At 31.6% G+C, this 20,584-nt stretch overlaps 1 protein-coding gene across 3 annotated transcripts in view; it reads left to right on the plus strand.

Annotated features, from left to right (window-relative positions):
- The window catches only part of LOC148303167 (EGFR adapter protein-like), a 176,149-nt gene that overhangs the window by 80,795 nt on the left and 74,770 nt on the right, over positions 1-20,584 (plus strand). For 2 of the 3 annotated variants that reach the window (XM_088270402.1, XM_088270403.1), the window contains one exon: positions 939-1,085. In XM_088270402.1, the coding sequence (XP_088126528.1) occupies positions 939-1,085 (147 nt within the window). Of the gene's footprint in view, positions 1-938; positions 1,086-11,603; positions 12,181-20,584 lie in introns of those variants that run through there. The other variant, XM_088270404.1, reaches the window with a different exon arrangement.

Below are 20,584 nucleotides of genomic sequence, written 5' to 3' on the forward strand. Positions count from 1 at the left end.
TTATTTTTCTTAATTTTTTTTTTTAATTGTTAAATTATTTTAGGGACAAAGATACATTTTTATATTTTATTAATCAAACGTATTTTGGTTCTTTAGGCATAGCCTGTGTTGAGCCGAAATACTTACATGTCAAAATAATATAGGGTTTACAATATAGTAAGTACAACAAAGAGTTTTTTAAATATTTTTTTTTCTATTTTTAAATTACCAGATTTCATACATTACAAGATATAATACAATAAAAAGGTTTTACAATAAAATAATCACAAGCATTAAGCCTGGACTCTAATTAAGTTTGTTTTCACCTTGTTGCTACCAACGACGAGCAACTATCGACGGACACTCTTTTTAAATTTGATTCTACAACTTTCGAATTATTATAGTCCATATTTACATATAATCCATATTATATAAAATCCATATTTCATGGTTACATCTAACCTCTCGAGTAGTAAAATATTAATGAAAAGGTACCCCCCAGTTTAAGTATTTTTTTGTACGAATTTGTAATATTAAAACCAAATTTTAAATTGAAAATCAACATTTTTAGGGGTTAATGTAAATATTTTTATGCATGGAAGTATGATTTAATTACTAAAGATTGAATAATTTATGAAATATTTTTAATTTGCGTTACATTGTTTTTCTTTTTCTTTTCTTTTTGTATCTCCTCTAATCAATTTAATATAATTTAAAAATGATTTAATTATTTTACGAGAATTTAATTTTGTTAAAATTTTCCTTAATTTCGGTTAAATATTTTTTATTGTTTTATTACCTTTTGTATCTCCTCTTATATCCTTATTTTATTATCACGATGTATTTTGTTAGTGAGAGTCAAAATCACTCGAAAACGAGCGAAGGCTTAGAAAAAAAACATATATGGTGCCATCTGTTGACATAGCCAAGATTCAAACCATTATTTATCTTCTCGGCAGAGCGTACAGATGGCGCACGCGCTCCGTCGCATCTCGTACGCGACGTGTGAGCCCGCTCGCGCCCTCTTTGGGTTCGTGGCCCGGGAGCCACGAGGGCCCGCTCACTCCCAGTTCTGCCACTCCTTCACCACGGATACTGCCAAACAGGTAATGATAATAATAGCTAATTCGGAAGCAGTGACCTGTGTATTAATTTTAAGTTCGCAATCTCCGCGGACAGATTGCAGACATATGCCACAGAGAGAGACGACATATGTTCTCTAATATTCGAATACCAATATGCTGATTGTTTATTAACCAACTTGCCTTCAAAAGATGGCGCATTATTTTTAACTTTACTGCCTAACGTACCTAATTTACCACTCTCCTTATCATTCGTCGTTCATTTTGTGTGATATTTCTTAAAATTTTAAGTGGTGTTATACAAAGTGAAGGGTGAATGATACGAAGAGTGTTATAATATTATCATAGCATAAAGTTAACAATAATTTTAATATTCAAAATATTTGCATCTACCATTTAAAAAACACACACACATATGAGAGAAAATAGTAGAACAGACAAACACTTCTATAAATGGTAGATAAATCTGTGTATTTTAACAGGGCTTACTACCTGTCACACGCTGATTTAAGTGACCATTCTAAACATTAACCATTCTAAAAATTATTAACAAATTTGGTATAGGTATCATTTTCTCTATCATTTTTGTATCTTCATAAATATTATCGACTTTACAAATGTCCATATAAATAAACATATGTAATAAAATAACCACTATATAGTTTTTCCACATACAATATGAATTTGACCAGTGGCTGGGTTTCGTATTTATCGACATCACCAGACTGGTAAGAGGCTTGATAATATTCTATGAGATATACGCAACAAGGCTAGGGTTAGAAACTATGATATTATATATATTTTTCTGAAATTTTTTTTAAATTAAACCGAACTTATATTCGCTTTGTCAGAAAAAATAAAGGTAAAATCTTTGTTTTCAAACCCTGCCTTGTTGTGAACATAACAAATAATTTTGTCTAGCCTTCCATATCGTTAACGACAAAACCCGGTCACCGGTCAAATAAAATATATCGCTCACTCCTTTCAACAACGTCATAAATCAAAAAACTTGATTTTTCAAGTTTTAAAATATAATACAGTGTATTAAAAATAAATATCAAGCCACTTATTGAACTTTTTACTGGGCAAAAGATGTTTTTAAGTAAAACCTGGAGGTTTTTTCTCCATTTGAAAAATATTAAAATTATTAAAAAATAATTTAACAATACCTTTTCTTCAAAATGCAGAAACCACACTTTTTGCCCTGTAGCGGGTAAATATTAAGTTAAAAATATGCCTCGTTTGCTGGGATATAGTACGTTTTCTGGGCATTACGAAAACATGCACAACTGAAAATTGACGATTTTTGATATATAACGTTCTTGAAAGGAGTGAGCGATATGTCAAAAAAACTATATAGTTGTTGTTTTATTCTATAAAATGCAGTTTCACCAAGTCTGTACAAAACTTCTCAACTTACAACTTAAAACATTTAAAAAATATCAGGTTGATACTAAATTAACCTAAATAAAGAATATAAAATTTGAATTTAATCTTCTTAGTTAAAGGTACAAAAGGAGAAAAAAATCATTCAGCCGCCATAGTCCTAATAGGCGTCAATTTATCTAAAAAGCTGCACTGAATGTAATGAAGCACCTCTAGAACTTAATCACCCGATGAACAAAGTTAAATTTCCTAAAGCTCGAACCGTTGGTCTAATAAGTCTTTTGATACGAAAATATACGGGGGTCAATGATGCGTTATAAAATTATTATTAGTTGCTCGTAAGGCTGGAAATACGATATGTGTGAAGGCTTTATTCCCAGCCGCACTGCCTTTGAGCACATTAATACACTTGATTATATCACAGGTATTGAATTAATCTCGGTTAATTCTTTTATTATGTACATTCATATGAACATGTAAAATTTCAATCCTTTATTTATTTATATCTGCAGTTGCAGCGGCAGTTTTATTTATATATATATTTATTAAATTCATTATGCATATAAATCTAAATTATAATAATGTGTCCTTATTAGATATTCATTTAGGTTATGCATTATACGCATTTATAATATATAACCAAAATAATTTCGCGGACCATATTGATATCTGGAATTTGTCACTACCTAAATATAAATAATAAAAAATACAATATTTCAGGCTAATGCCTTGTTGCCTTATTTTCCTTGTTTTTTATATGTTTATCCTTGTTCAGATAAGTACTTTTCGAACCAGTAATATACTTAAAAAATACATATTATTTTATCATTAAGTAAACATCTTATTATTATAGTCCTTGCCGCCTGTTTTTAAGAGATATTAGCCTCCTGCGACGTCGATTCCCAGCTATCGACCCATCTCTTTGGTGGTCTGCCCAGGAGTCGTCTACCATGGGGTTGGGGCCGTACAGTGCGATGTGGGGGAGTCTGGATGGTTCCATTCTCCTCACATGCGCATACCATTGTGTCCTTCGTTGGCTTCCCCACCTAACGACATCTTCGATCTCGCATATTTCCCTGATCCTGGCATTTCTGATTCTATCTCGAAGACTCTAGCCTGTTATGCTTCTCAGTCTTCATTTCTGACACTTGTAGCGCATTTTTTGTGGCAGCGGTGTCTGCTCTACTTTCTATTCCATACGCCATGATGGGTCGGACACAAGTTTTGTAGATCTTGATTTTGCTGCCGATCTTCATCTCAGGGTTTTTCCATATAGCATTTTTCAGGCATCCAGAGATGGCTGCAACTTTGTTCACTTGCCCCATCACTTCGCATCGCAGATCCGTGTTAAGTATACATGTAATATATTATGTACACATTGGCTAGGGTCGTTAATAAAGGAAAAAAAACTATGGCCGAATGATGTGATCTATTTCAGATCTATGTAGCTCCATTATCCATTTATGAAAAGGTCTTTTTATTAGGTTTCGTTTTGTAATGATTTTATGGAATCTGTTATACGTTATGGAATATGTTACCGTGTTAACGTCGCTCACTTTTGCTTCACTCTAGCTCTCTTTCTCTTTCCCTCTACACTATATCTTTTCTCTCTCTCATGTAACGATATGTGCCTAATAAACGTGATGCATCCTTGAAATTTCACTCTCAAGTCTTGTTTAATTATCGATTATCGAATCGCCGCCTAAAGAGTTTTATTTTAAAAATGAACGAGTGATCTGTTTGTATCATTATTTTCGCTTCATTACCTCTCAACATTTTCATCTTATCTTGCACAAAAAATGAGCTGAATAGCTTAGTCAAGCGTGTAAAACGATACATAATACAAGATAAATACATGAAAATACTGAAAGGAAAATATTTTGTATTTAAACTGAATATATTATCTCAACATAAATGAAGAAGAATTATATTGTAAAAGGAAAACACTTGATTTTTACCACTTGAGGTTATTTTAATATGCCAACTAGTTATGGAAGCTATGCTTCTATCTTTAGGTATAAATATGAACTATGAATATTGTTTATATACATATGTGTTTAGTTTCGTTATATTTTGTTAAAATTCGAAACGTATTGCTTGAATTTACTAGAATTTCACTAGAGACATTTAGGGTGCGATGAATGAAGATATCAAAAAATAATTTTAAAAAAAAACTTCTGATTGGGGATAATCCAGATTTGTGTACAAGGATATGGAAAAACTCAGAATGTTGGTTACTGAATATGTACATTTTTCGGAGTGCAGTGATCGTGCAGTAATTTAAAACGTAAGCAGTAACGGCAGCATGTGGTATACAGAATCAGCTAGCTGTGAATATGTTCCCATAGAAAAGCTATTTTCCGCATAAACTACTTTACTGCATTTAAACCCCTTATAACATACTCTTCATAACATTATATAAAATTTACTTCCGTAAAATTATACTAGAATTGAGATAATAGGTTGCGTTTCCGATATTGGAGTATGGATTCCATACAAATATATTCCCTAGTGATTAATTACTAAATAATAATAAGTCTGGTCTTCTTCTTCTTCTACATCCACCATAATCTGCACCAAATGGTGCATAGGGCACTGCATGGCATCGAATCAGAGTTATTTTAATGGTTAATTTACTAATCAATGCTTTGCTCTATGTACCAGTCAAGGGTGATTTAAATATATATTAAAGTCACAATATTTTGAGGGTTTAAATATTTGTTCACAAATTTGGGTTTGACCACTGAGTGATTTATATTAACATCTCAACATAAATCAAGAATATGGAGTTCTGTATATTTACAGGGCTTACGACCTGTTATAGGCTGGTTTAAGTGATACACGTGTAACATTCACCACTCTACCCAAGATTGACAACCAAACTATTCCACAAATATTTAAGGTATGGAAACCTAGCCTAGTGTATTGATGCCATATAGAAGTTAACGTTTTAACTACATAATGTTTATTTAGTGCCCTATGCACTATTGGTTTAGAAGAAGAAAATTAAGAAGAATTGTCTAATTATTAAGAATAGTACAATAATGTATAAAATTTTACATGACATATTTTTTGTAAGCGTATGTCTAAATTGGCAGTGCCGGCGCAGATAAAAGTTTTTCTTTTGATTTTTTACCGTAACGTGATAAAAACTTTACTTTTCCGGGTTTCCCAAATGGATAATCTTTATACGTCAAAGATAAATACACAAAGACGAGCATGAATTTTTATTCCTAATAAAATCGTTTAAATTTACGCAAAATATAATAATCTTTAATATTTTGAACGTAGATTTTTAGGCGTTTGAACTTTTTTTACTGGGCACTCATCTAATAAAAAAGTACCTACGCAGAAAACGCTTCATAGTAATTACAAAAATTCTCAAATGAATAACATTTTGTGTGGTTGTAAGTGTGTGAATAGCGCCATACTGGTGACGGGTAGTATTGTTCGCATGCTGTAGTAGTGATTGTCCCGACGAAGAGACCGGCACGTCTCGAATCCGCTGGACATAAAAATCTCGGTGAGTGCTTACATACAAATATTAATAACATTTTTGTAAAAAATATGAAAGTACGAAATCCATTTGTATGAAATATTTCAAGGAAGCCTTACATGAATGAATGAATTATTTTACAAATTTACACAAAATATTTTTTTTTACATTTTTAGGCGTTTGAACTTTCTTTGCTAGGTACCTAGTAAATTTACCTCGCAAAAAAGTACCTACGCAGAAAACGCTTCAAAGTCCTCCCGAAAACTCTCAAATGAATTCCATTTGGATTAGGTATTACGAGGGAGCCTTACATGAATGAATATATTATTTTAAATTTTAATAAATTATGTAAACGGGTCTCCAAGAGATATGATAATATTTGCAGACGCTTCAAAATTAGCATCGTAAATATCTCAAAATTTACCTAATAATACGATGATGAGTCTTTATGTAAACAACATTATATAAAAGATGTTTTTTTTCATATCTTTGAAATGTATTTTTTCCCATTAAAATTGAGTAGGTAGGTACGTATATTTATGTTATATATTGTATTTTATTGTAACTAACTAACCATCACGCCGCTTCTCCGCAAGAGTAGGCAGGGAGAATAGAACGCCACACCACTCTGTCTTTGCAAACATTTTTCGCCTCTTCCATATTCATGCTTCTCCTCATACATACCCGACGATTATTACCACTCCTGACCCGGCCGCTTTCAAGTACTTGACACATTTGATTGTGCCAAGTTTTCCTCTGTCTTCCTCTGCTTCTTTTCCCAACTACATTCGCCTTATAAATTTCTTTAACCGTTTGTTTCTCACTCATACGTTCCAATACACCTTTCTTAATTTTTTACCTTTTTTATTTTTTTACGGGAACCGCGACACTCTATTCACATCTCACTCTTGCATACTTGCACTGTGCAAGCGTGAGGAGCTCAAAGCTCAATGTTCTCTGGCTAGCGGTAAGCGGGCTGCGGGCTAGCGGCAGTAGCTTTTGTGCTTCCGACAAGAATGGACCTATGCTTGTTCCATGAGCGTTGCCAGATGGTTTTAATGTTTTCAGCAAATATGTAGATCTAAATTATTATAATTTTTGACTTCTTTTATAATTAATTAAGGGGATTAGCTATGAATGTCCGTATTTTCCGATTTTAAATCGCTATTTTTTTTTATTGTGTAGTGACTACCGGGAAGCGCTTTTATTTTAGCACTGGAAGGGAAAGGTTAACACAGAAATGCGTAAAGGTCAAATATACATACATATACAATACAATAACAAATAGTAAATGCTTAATAATTAAATGAAAAAATAACAATAAATAAATAATTAAATAAAATGAATATTCGTATATTGCTGGTTTTATTTGATAATAACAGTGTTATTCTTTGATACGATTTATTATAGTAAAAAGAGTGTAATCTACAATTATTTTGGAGTCATCTCAATGAAATGTTTCACACATCATCCAATATTTTATATACCTACAAATGTGTGGGTTCGAATTGACAAATTGAGTCATAACACGGTAACTGTATTAATTTCATTAGTGTAATTGCTTCATTTGATTGGGTACGTCGCTACGCGTGTACTTTCATCGATTATACATACAGACATCGTTAAGCAATATGCGATTAATCGACAAAATAAACTTTGCGTCCGTTTTATCAGCAGGTTTTTAAGGGTTTGTTTTCAATTAAATTTATGGTGAATGTGAAATTGTTGGTTATGCTGTATATTTTTCGTTCATTAGTGTGGTCTATCGTTCGTACCCCAGGCGCCGTGATGTAGTTGGGTAAAACGCTCGACTGCCAAACTGGCGTCGCGAGTTCGATTTCCGATATAATTTTATCGATATTGCTTATTTGCTCAGCCTTGCATTTTAACCTGACCACCATACATTTGCATTTGTACTATATTTGTATATTAAGGGGGAACTTACAATCTTCGAATTCAGAACGCGAACGGCTGCGCTAGAGGTAAGACGTGTTTTCAATCACATTTTTTTGGAATGTATATTGGAATTTGACTTTTATTTAGAATATGCATTAAAAAAATATCTTAAAATATCTTTTTAAAAAAATTGTTTTTAACTCTTTATATTTCAAAAACTTTTTAGTTAAACCGTATATTTATTACGTAGAAAAACTTATTTTTTCAAAACAAAAACGGTATTTTAAGAAAAAAAATCAATTAATCAAATGGGTTCAAAGAAAGTAAATTGGGCCTCAATAATAAACAAATATTTCCAGTCAGTTGATTGTTACGTAATTTTGGCTTTTATTTACGTTTTACTAAGTAAATATCAATATTTCTCAAATACCACTATTTATTTAAATCTATTGTGACACGCATTTCGATGCATTCCGCATCATTTTCAAACACCGTATTGATGACGCCAGTAAAAAGGATGCAGCATGCATCGAAACACGAGTAACAATAGATTTAAATAAATAGTGGTATTTATAAAATAAAACTCAAAGAAATAGTGGTATTTACTTAAAAAATAATTAAAGATTGTACCACAAACTGACTGGTAATTTTGGATGTATCGACAATTCAACATTTCATTTGCTGATTTTTATGACGTCATTATATACTTTTTCCTTGAGTGCCAATATCTTTTTAACGGGTCAACATTTATCAGAGGGATAATTTGGCAGTTAGCTCGATGTTGTTTATCGTCGTCCGTGTGGCCGATGTGTTTAGCTGTCTTAACTTAACTGTATCATCCCACACTGGAATTTATAAAAGGCTAATGACAACTTATCTGACTCGGTCGCCATCTTGAAATAAATTTCCCGCCACCGCCAACGCACAAAACCGTGACGATGTTTTAGTATTAGCAAGCAAAAAAGGTGATAAATGCGTCCTTCAAATTTGTATTATAAAGTAGGTACTGCTCGCGCAAATAATAGAAAAAATAATGAAATACAGGATGAGATTTCTTTATTTGTGTAGAATATATCTAGAGTATATACCTATAATATGTATGGTATTTATATTCATTCATAATCAAACAGTCATCCACACCTGATGGTGCACCTACGGCACTGTTTCATATCAGTGTTATCTTGATCGTTAATACATGAAGGAAAGGTGGTCAGCCCTCCGCTTCGGGTACGAGTTTCTTGATCCCCTTGAGAATCGAACCCGGGACCTCCAGTACGGTAGCCGAGCGTGCTGACCATTACACTACGGAGGCAGACGATTTGGTATATATATATATATATATATATATATATATATATTTGGTATATATATATATATATATATATATATATATATATATATATATATATATATATATATATATATATATATATATATATATATATATATATATATATATATATATATATATATATATATATATATATATATATATATATATATATATATATATATATATATATATATATATATATATATATATATATATATATATATATATATATATATATATATATATATATATATATATATATATATATATATATATATATATATATATATATATATATATATATATATATATATATATATATATATACATATATATATATATATATATATATATATATATATATATATATATATATATATATATATATATATATATATATATATATATATATATATATATATATATATATATATATATATATATATATATATATATATATATATATATATATATATATATATATATATATATATATATATATATATATATATATATATATATATATATATATATATATATATATATATATATATATATATATATATATATATATATATATATATATATATATATATATATATATATATATATATATATATATATATATATATATATATATATATATATATATATATATATATATATATTAGTTTAGTCCTTAGTTTAACAACATTGGACACATCCAAAATGTCGGGAATAAAATATCTGGTCGAATTATAAGCTTCATAAAAATAAGGAATCATGTTTTCAGGCGTCTCCCAGTATGTAAATACTTAAGGGTCTCTGTTTGATAAAAAGCTAACTCAACTCAACAGTAGATGACGCCGAGAACTCACAAGAGAAAGAAGTGACATACCCAAAGTGTTGTGAAATTTCTTTAAATTAAAATTTACTGAATCGTGAATTTAATTTAAATGTCATTCTATGATGACGTTACGAAAATGTCGATTGCGTAAGTTTTTTTTAAATTGGGTGTTTTTAGGGTAAGTCATTTTATTCACATTTTTTAAAGATGTGGAGCCGAAACTACCCATAGGTATAATATACTAACATATTATCTAACATATTATGTTAGATACATTTGAAAATATGCCTAAAATATACAGATATTTTTTGTTGCTATTATTTTAGAATATCTTGCTATTAGTTAATTAATTTTTATTTTTATTTTTGTATTTTTATTATTTAAATTTATTAACTTGCTAGAATAATTACACGTTTAGTTACTAAGATAAGAGTACTTAAATTTGTTGCCATAGTGATAAGAGGTGCATATTTGTATGCGCATAGAGACGAAAATGCTGTGAACTTTACACATTCCAAGGATTCGACCTGATCGTATATTCCCAGCGTGGGTACTTCCATACCTACTCGGGAGTGCAAGCAATATCAGTAATACCAGACCTATCGTATCAAAGCTACCTGCCAACGTGCGTTCTCATTCTGCGATTCAACGACGCGCCGCTTCGATTCAACGGCGATATTGCTATCATTATTATCTATTCTCGTACGAAAATGCGTTAAGATTGTATAATGACCATCTTCAGTTATTTATTTTACAGGGTTCTATTCGGTTGGGGGACAATTATATTTTTTAAATTTAATACTGAGTTGGTTAATACTGAGTTAAGGCTTTCGAGATTTTAATTATAATTAAAAAAAAAGTTTAAAAAAAGAAATAAAAAAAAGTCATGAAAAACATTGATGCTATTTTTTATATCTAAATAAATGAATACGGAATTGTTTTTTTTTCTTAAAGTTTGTGTTAATAAAATACTCCTAGTATGACTCTCAGTTATAGACAATTATATTTCTCTTGTATACGTGTTTGCATAAAAGAGTGTATTTTTGCGTATGTGTGTTTTAGCTTTATTACTTAATCTAAATGTATTTTTACATATATGTATTTATGATGCATCTAAGCTTTAAAATTACGAACGATAGTTATAAAGTTTTTTTCATGATATTCCTTATAAAAATATATTCTACGTATATTACGCTCAACTTTTTCAAGGTTTGAAAACACAATAAATGTTTCGTTACTTATTGTTTGTTACTCAAAGTTTTTTTGTTGTTGTGAGGATTCCCTTTGTTGGAAATAATATATACATTATAACCTTTCACCTACAACTGTAATGGAAATTAGTAAAACGTTAATATTAAATTTATAACTTTTATTGGTTGTTATTTACGATAAATAGCTTGCTTTTCTAAATACTATCATGGGTTATATTTATTTGTGTTGAAAGGAATGTACAACAATTAATTATTCTCTACTGGACGGTCGTTGATTCCAAATCAGTATCCGGTGCGAACGCCCCTTATTCCGTTGCCGCGAGGTACTGGGTACACCATCGCCATCTGTCGTGGTGGGGGAACATTCCATCCAATACCATTGGCCGGCGTGAGATCGCCGCTCGCGTTTGTCTTCATCCTGTCTGTCTAATATCGCGCGCGAGAACTAAAACACGAAACCACGATCTTACGCCCGAAATCACCAAAACCGCGATCCTATAAAGACATAAAGTGTTTGAAATAATAATTAAAAGTTATTTGATAGTGCGTATTTAAGCCGTGGCGTCGTTCGATCGAACGTAAAAGCGGTTCGCGAATGATCCGAAACGATCATTTGAAATTCCATTCGGAATTCCTGTGTGACGTTTGCGGATGGCTGCGTTTTTGACCGTTCGCATTTGTTTACTATCGTGAGAACTTGGGTTTATTATATATTAACATCTTAAAAACAGTATTATGAAAACAGTTTATTAAAGAAATATTGAGATTAATATTCCTGTTTTATATTTTTAGCGGAAGTTATCAATTTTTCTATTGTTTCTTATGAATTCCATCAGTGTTTTTGATTATCAGTGCGTTTGTTTGACAGATAGTGTCGTGAATCAGTGCAAGCATTTAATGTGGTCATTTTGATGCGATTCTTCTCTAGCTGAGATGGAATTACAATGATGGTTACGAGTCGTTTGCCAACAGTAAGTTCAGAACTGGTTCATGTTATTAAAACTATAAATTACGATAATTATACGGTGTTATTAATAAACAGTCCGGCCGCCGTTATAGGGCACAAGAATTAGAGTCAAATTAGTTTCAGTCGGCGGATATTATCACGTTTTAGTTTGTTTAAGTTTTAATAGCTAGTTTGGTGCAGAGGAGATCACGTTTACAGTGATTTATTTTGATCGGAGTTATAATTATGGCTTTATTATTAAAAATTAGCTGCCATAAACATGTTAATACTACTTTTATGTTGTTCGGAAGCCCAGCGAGAAAGAATTCATCCTGTTACTTTTACATAAATTATCTCTTTATATTTTTTAAAGTTGTATCAAGGATCTATTAGTTAGTATATATTACATATAAAGATTTTAGAAGAATTCCCAGAATTTTATAAAAATGAAGGAAAACCTATACGCACACTATTAGATTCTGTCAAGAAAATGCATTTCATACATTTAAGGGGCTACAACGAAACACAGAATTCAATCAACGGCCGACCGCCGTTCTTTCAAATGAGAGTTCTTGGCAGCATCTATGGTGGAGTTGAAATAAGCTTTTAATGTATTCAAGATTCTTTCCGAATTATTTCACATACTAGGAGGTGCCTGAAAACATGATTTTTATATTTTTTTGAAGCTTATAATTCGACCATTTATTTTATTCACCACATTTTTGTGTTTAAATCCTTGTACAAAAATCTCTGTTATTTTATATTTTGATATCTCAAGATAGATGAGGAAAAATATAAATGTATGGGTATTTGCAGTGCTTACGACCTGTCATAGGCTGGTTTAAGTGATCCATATTTTTCTTCATCTATGCTGAGATGTCAAAATATGAAATAACTCCTATGTTGACAAACCCAGCGAGTGGTTTTGCCTAGAATTTTCACTCATTAATTACATGAAATTATAGTAACTTTAAATATAAAGAGTAAATCCACTCACGAGTAGCCATGGGCTACGAAACTTATAAAGTTGAAGCCTGAGTAGGGACATGATAAACGGTGTTGCATAAGCCGTAGCTAGATTTCAGAGTCACTTGGACGTTAGGTAATTAAAAATAAGAAAAAAAGTGGACAAACCCAGATTTGTGTGCAAGGATTTGAACACACCCAAAATGCTGTGAAGTCATATCGCTCACTCCTTTCAAGAACGTCATAAATAAAAAAAAAAGATTTTTCAGGAGAACGTTTTTAAAGTTTAAAAATATAATACAATGTATTTAAAATAAATAGCAAACCACTTACTGATATTTTTACTGTGCAACAGATCTTTTTAGGTTAAACCTGAAGGTTTTTTCTCCATTAAGAAAATAACTATTTTATTTTAAAAAAATAATCAAACAAAACCTTTTGTTCAAAATGCAAAAACAACACTTTCTGCCCTGTAGCGGGTAAATATTAAGTTAAAAATATGCCTCTTTTGCTGGGATAAAGCACATTTTCTGGGCATTCCGAAAACATGCACAAGTGAAAATTGACGATTTTTGATTTATGACGTTCTTGAAAGGAGTGAGCGATATAATATATTCCAATCTAATAAAAGTTTTAAAGGATTGTTAAAAATCTAATTATCACGATTTTCGCGAATGAATCTAGGACTCGGGCGACTTAAAAAGTAATTAAAAAGAACGTAAACTTTACAAAGAAAGTTTTTTAATGAATTCCGTCATGGCGTCCAATTATTTCGTATTAAAAGGTTTTAACCGAATTTACCGACATTTATCTTAACTGTTTTTCTTTTTAACATTATTATTTTTCTACCAACAATTTAAATGAGTATTAAATTTGTTTATACTAGGTTTTACTTAGTAAATACCACTATTTCTTAAAATCTACTGTGACACGTGTTTCGATGCATTCGTGTTTGAAAATGATGCGGAATGCATCGAAACACGTGTCACAGTAGATTTTAAGAAATATTGGTATATACTAAGTAAAACTTAAATTAAAAATGGGTAGATTTTCCCACAAAGTGACTGCTGAATCAATTAATTAGATTGTTTAAATTATTTTACAATTTATGTACACGTATGTAATATGTATGTATGCATGATAAATTGATGTAAGGAAGTATATATGTACATATTAAACTACACCATTTTCTTTTCCTTAGAAAATACATTAAAAAAATTGAAATACATACATAATCATACAGAACTGAAACTTCTCAAATAAATTGAGAATTAGTGTGAGAGACATAGAGAGAGGATCTTTAAAAAAAAACAATACAAAGTTGTAAAAATATATTCTGTTTATTCAATATTTACATTTATGTCATTGATTGGTGCTTCAATTGGTGATTCTGATGTTAACGATTTGTGATAAATAAAATATGACATACTTATATAAGTCTATGCTTTCCATATTTTCGAAATAACGACTAAAAAATTCACCTATTGTAGTTCCGGATTTTGTTGTTGATTTGTTGGGTTTGTTATTTATGTATAGATTAATTTTTTTTGTGAAGAAAGTTAGCGGTAAAAAATCATCCGATGCAAATTTTTCGTCTAAATCTCCCCTTATCACAGAACACAAACGTAAATAAAAAAAAACCACAATGATAACTATAACTTACCCAACGCGTGGTACTCACTGTTCATATATAGCGTCTGACTTAAACGTTTACACGACGCGCATGTATAATATTATCATATTATATCGTTGTGTATACGTTCATCTTTTTTACTTCACTCCCGTGGCGTCAGAATGTTTCTTTCTTTCTCCTTCTCTTTTCGTTATATCTTTTTTTCTCTCATGTAACATAATGCGCCTAATAAATATGACGCGTCCTTGAAAGTTCTCGTCCAATTATCGATGATCGAATCGCAGCCTAAGAAGTTTCACTTCACAAAATCCCAATCATGTTATGAAATATTAAGCTTGTATCATGTTTCTTGTTACACTTTGTATATTAGTGGTCGCGGTCTGGCATTATTTGGCACTTACCTCAAATTATTTTAATAAAGTATTTTTGACTCTAGTACAAATGTACAGTGATGCCTCGCATAGCGTTCTTGATTCGTTCCAGTTCATTATGCAAAAAAATCGTTATATGAAACGCGTTTACTTATCACAATACATGTAAAAAAATCGTTATGTAGCATAAAACATGGTACCCACTGTACCATTAAAAAATACTCTTAAGGTGGAGACTGACGAGAGTATTTCGTCGTAACATAACGTCGTAAAATCGCTCGCGGCGAGCATCAGCGAGCGTCCGAGACTATTGATGGAGCGCTCGGCTCGCTGTACTGACTGCCTGAATGCTATGCATCGTAACATGTTACGTTACGACGAAATGCTCCGGTCAATCTTCACCCTTAAACGATTTTCAAACATATTTTTCAGACTCAGATTAAGGAAAGTCTACCAAAGCTTGCAGGATCAAAACTTCTTTCTCCATTCCTTATTTCTTGGCTGCTGGCGTCTTGAAAAACCTTTCCAAGGTTGTCAGTCTGCTTTTCCCGCTTCTTCAACATTTACCGGAAATAACGGGCAATTGTAGAGATCGTTGATCCTGTTGGCCTCAACTGAGTGTGGATTTTAGTAACCTGCTGAACGTCTCCCCATTTGACCAGGATGTCCTTGATCACAGCAGCTGAAATTGGTTGATTTAGAATGATCCTCCTCGTTGTCAGATGAAGTTCGTACAAGTGCATTGGCTCTATGCGACCTTGGAGCGTTCGAGCGGCAAGATGATATGCGATACAGTGCGTTGTTTGACGCGAGGTTCGTTGCGCGAGTCGCGCAATGATCGAACAAAATGTTCCTTATGCGAGGGATCACCGTACATGTAATGTGCCTAACCTATGCCTTTTATGATTCCTGACGTTATTAATTTCTTAATATTAGTAGGATTTATTGTCCCATCACATGAGTACTCTGTGGTAATTTAAAACTAATTTGATTGTGGGTTAGATTGTGTTCAGATATCAAGCTACGATATTAACTATGCTCGCCCATCCAGCGCATTAAAATATCTCAATACTTAGGGCTATCGTTCACGGCAACTTTATCGCACGACGCGGCTGCTACCAAGACTGTAACTTGGTAAACTTTACCCATTTATTATCGCAATAACAAAGCATCGAAGATAGTAGATAGTAGATACCTCGGGACTTTCCGAACTATAGTATACGAGTAAATGTCTCCCCTGTTAGTTTTGCACGTACAATTAAAACAATAGTTTTTTCTTGACAAAGCTATGTATGCGATATTGCTAATTCTTTCTAACCTATGCACATTTTAATCGCACATATTCCAAAAAGCGTATCTTTAATTTCCCAACTTTACAGTAATTAATGCTAAGACTTATTATCCGGACACACTAAAAAAATTGAGAATTTTACATTATTGTATACTTTTGAATATTTAGTATGAAATTTGAGAATGCGTATCTCTAAAATATTGACATAGTATATTGGTAAAAAAGACATAATTATTTGGGACTTAATTCATAAAATCTGTACGTTTAAGGTTAATCAAAAATCATAAAAATTTTGGGGTGGTTGAAAGAGATCCATACATTTTGACATCTCATATAGAATAAAGAAGAAAATGGTAATCTAGGTATTTACAGGGCTTACGACACTTTATAGGCTGGCTCAAGCGATCACTTTTTACACTTGTGTAACGTTCACCATTCTGCCTATTATTGTACATCCATGTTCCATTAATTTTTTAATTAGTATACATGCAATGGTCTCGATTATCTTCCACATCCTGGTAAATTATTTTATCCAATAATAACCTATAATATTGACATATCATCCGTAGGGTGAATAATCCAGTGTCTGATATTATTCTTTTAACCGTTATCCGCACCCAATGATGCATAGGGCACTGCACTTCATTGACGCAAATTTATCTTAAACTTCACTTACATAAAGGCAAGATGATCACTCCTGCGCTTTGGGAACTAGTCTAGAGTAATATTAAATTAATATTAGAGTGTGAAATCACAACTTTTTATTTTCACCCCCCCTCCTTCTGGGAATCGAGCCTGAGACCTCCAGCACGGTAGGTAAACACGCTAACCACGGAGGTGGATAAGTCTGATATGAAAAATAATATTTATATTGTCTTTAAATTATCTTTTGGTCCGAGGTGGTATTAACCAAAAAGGCTTTTTTTATGTTGCTCGCGACAAGTTGAACTAGTCCGTGTGCGATAGGCCTTAATCTTCCGTGTGGTTCGGATCGCTTAGTGTCACTAAGTGATAATTTTTCTCCCATTGTAGCGATGATAATACAAACTTAATTATGCACTTAAATTAGATTAGATTTAATAAAATAGCCGTGTTCTTAAAGTTAATGCGGTCGATAAGTAAGGGATGGAGGGTTTTGGAATCCGGATCTACTAACAAAAAGGTTGGCCTCTGTCAGAATTAAAACCCGATAACCTGGAATGTAAATTACTATTTTTATTATTAATTAAATAATATTTACAACATTTTGAGTGTGTCCAAATACTTGTTCACAAAATCTGGATTATCTCCAATTACAGGAGTTATTTTCATATTATTTTTTGATATCTCATCAAAGATGAAGAAGAATATGGAAGTCTGGGCATTTACGGGGCTTACGACCGTCATAGGCTGGTTTAAGTGATCACTTCACACACGTGTAACATTCACCAATTCTACCCATTATTGACAACCACACTACTCAAATTCTGAAGAATTAGAAACCTTGTTCATGAATCACTAGAACTTCACTAGAGACATCTATTGGTGAGATGTAAAGAAGCTTTTTATTAAGCAGAAACTCTTATATTAGTATGTGAGATCCGAATCCTGGATTATAATCACACACATGAGAAACGCCAGAAAATACCATTTTCATTTTGATTATTAAGCTTATAATTTGACCAGATAATTTATTTACAATATTTTGAGTGTGTCCAAATACTTGTTCACAAAATCTGGATTATCTCCAATTACAGGAGTTATTTTCATATTATTTTTTGATATCTCATCAAAGATGAAGAAGAATATGGAAGTCTGGGCATTTACCAATAGATGTCTCTAGTGAAGTTCCAGTGATTCATGAACAAGGTTTCTAAATTGGTTCATATACTTATATAGAACATCCAAGAATTTGAGTAGTGTGGTTGTCAATAATGGGTAGAATTGGTGAATGTTACACGTGTATAAAGTGATCACTTAAACCAGCCTATGACGGTCGTAAGCCCCGTAAATGCCCAGACTTCCATATTCTTCTTCATCTTTGATGAGATATCAAAAAATAAATAATATTTTATTTTATTTTATGGCGTTATTTGGATATTTAATTGTATTAACTCATTTTAGAAAATTAATTTAATATACTTATGTAACCATCATTATAATTGTAGGTAAGTAAAATATAATTTTTATTCCATATAGCAATATTTAATGATAAATTTGATTAAATGGATATTTAAAAAAAAGGGTTGGATTAGGAATATTACACTTTTTGGAACAACCTTACGTCAATGGGACTCTAAAATCTAGCTAAGGCTTATGCAACACCTCTTATCATGTTCCTACTTAGGTTCTCACTTTATAATTGCCTATTTCAAAGTATGAGTGTGTTGACTCTTTATGGGCTAAGTTTCTAAATTTCATGTATTCTTTTGGTTGCTAAAAAAATCGATGATAATAAGAATCAAGTATGACATGAAGCATGAAAATTATTTATTTATTTAAACTTCATGTACAGAAAATAAATAAGTACATTGGCGGGCTTATTGCTTAGAAGCAATATCTTCCAACCAACCAAAATGATGAACGGGCAGGTAATTCTCACACCTTGTTGATTTTCTTTACAATTGTTCTGAGTGAATAACATAACAAAAGTCTGGGCATTTACGGGGCTGACGACCGTCATAGGCTGGTTTAAGTGATCACTTTACATACGTGTAACATTCACCAATTCTACCCATTATTGACAACCACACTACTCAAATTCTTGGAAGTTCTATATAAATGAACCAATTTAGAAACCTTGAATCACTAGAACTTCACTAGAGACATCTATTGGTGAGATGTAATTGGAGATAATCCAGATTTTGTGAACAAGTATTTGGACACACTCAATATGTTGTATATAACATAATAGCATTGTAATTAGTCCTCCCTAGTCAAAATAGCTTACTTATACATAATCGAATAAAGACTACCCGAAATTAAAATAAAAACAAATTAGATCTGACATCCGCTTCCGGAATCAAGTTTCATTGTGATTGAATTCAATTTGTGGATGTAATTTAATATACAGTATCTACTCAATGAATTAGGGCCACCCATTATTTTTTTGAATACTCTGAAATCTTTTGGATTATTATATTTATTTTACATAAATACTTTAACTTTTCAATTGACATCTAATATCATGTATATAACCTTCAATAATATGTAAAATTTACCTGGATTATTTAAGCTTTTACAAAATTTCAAATCCTTTTTCTGAGAAAGGTCCCTAATTAGCACAGATAGACAGATAGTTGAAAGTTCAAAAAATAGTCCAATCTCATTTATTAGTGAAGTTTCTTGAGTTCTGGTTGTTGTTTTGTTCAGAGAGGTTATATAGTTATCGTGTTTTGTGAAAAAAACTTAATTTTTAATTTTAGTTCATAAAGTATATTTTTTTTTGAAAAGGACAAAATGGGAAAAAGTAAAGACATTTCTGAGGAAAAAAAGTCTAGTGTTATAGTGCTACTGAAATTAGGAATACTATCTAATAGAGGAATTTCAAAAAAAGAAAACGTTTCTCGTCAAACAGTGGACAGAATTTCAAAATCAATAAAAATCAGTCACCCGCCACCAGCAATCGGCGAAAGAACTGTCGTAGGATTAGAAAAACAATACCGAAGACTGATCGAAAAATCGTTCAAAGTGCCTTAGAAAACCGTAGTGCATCAGCAAAAATATTAAAAATAAAATTGGAAGAAGAGGGTATAAATATATCAGTATCAACACTGAGGCGACGTCTTTACGAAGTAAATCTGAAATGCAGGCGCCCTGTAAAAGTACCAAAATTGACACCACGAATGAAAGCTGATCGATTAAAATGGGCCAGGCTACATCGAAATTACTCGGTAGATGATTGGAAAAAGGTATTTATTTAAATTGAATTTTCAACATATCATTTTAGTAAATAAACTTATATATTTGAATTAAACTAAATTTTCATTATTTTTCAGGTCATCTTTAGTGATGAGTGCCGGTTAGAAGCCGTGACAGAGAGCCGTCGATTCGTCAGGAGAACACCAATGGAACGTTACAATGAGGCATGTGTGGTAAAAGTTATAAAACACCCCCTCTGCAACAATGATATGGTCATGTATTATTAACAATTTACCTGGGCCGTTGTTTTTCGTGGAAGGAACAATGA

This window comes from Brachycentrus maculatus, unplaced genomic scaffold (genome assembly GCF_059751285.1).
Source record: "Brachycentrus maculatus isolate JH-2025_06_01 unplaced genomic scaffold, ASM5975128v1 h1tg000383l, whole genome shotgun sequence".
NCBI classification, from domain to species: domain Eukaryota; kingdom Metazoa; phylum Arthropoda; class Insecta; order Trichoptera; family Brachycentridae; genus Brachycentrus; species Brachycentrus maculatus.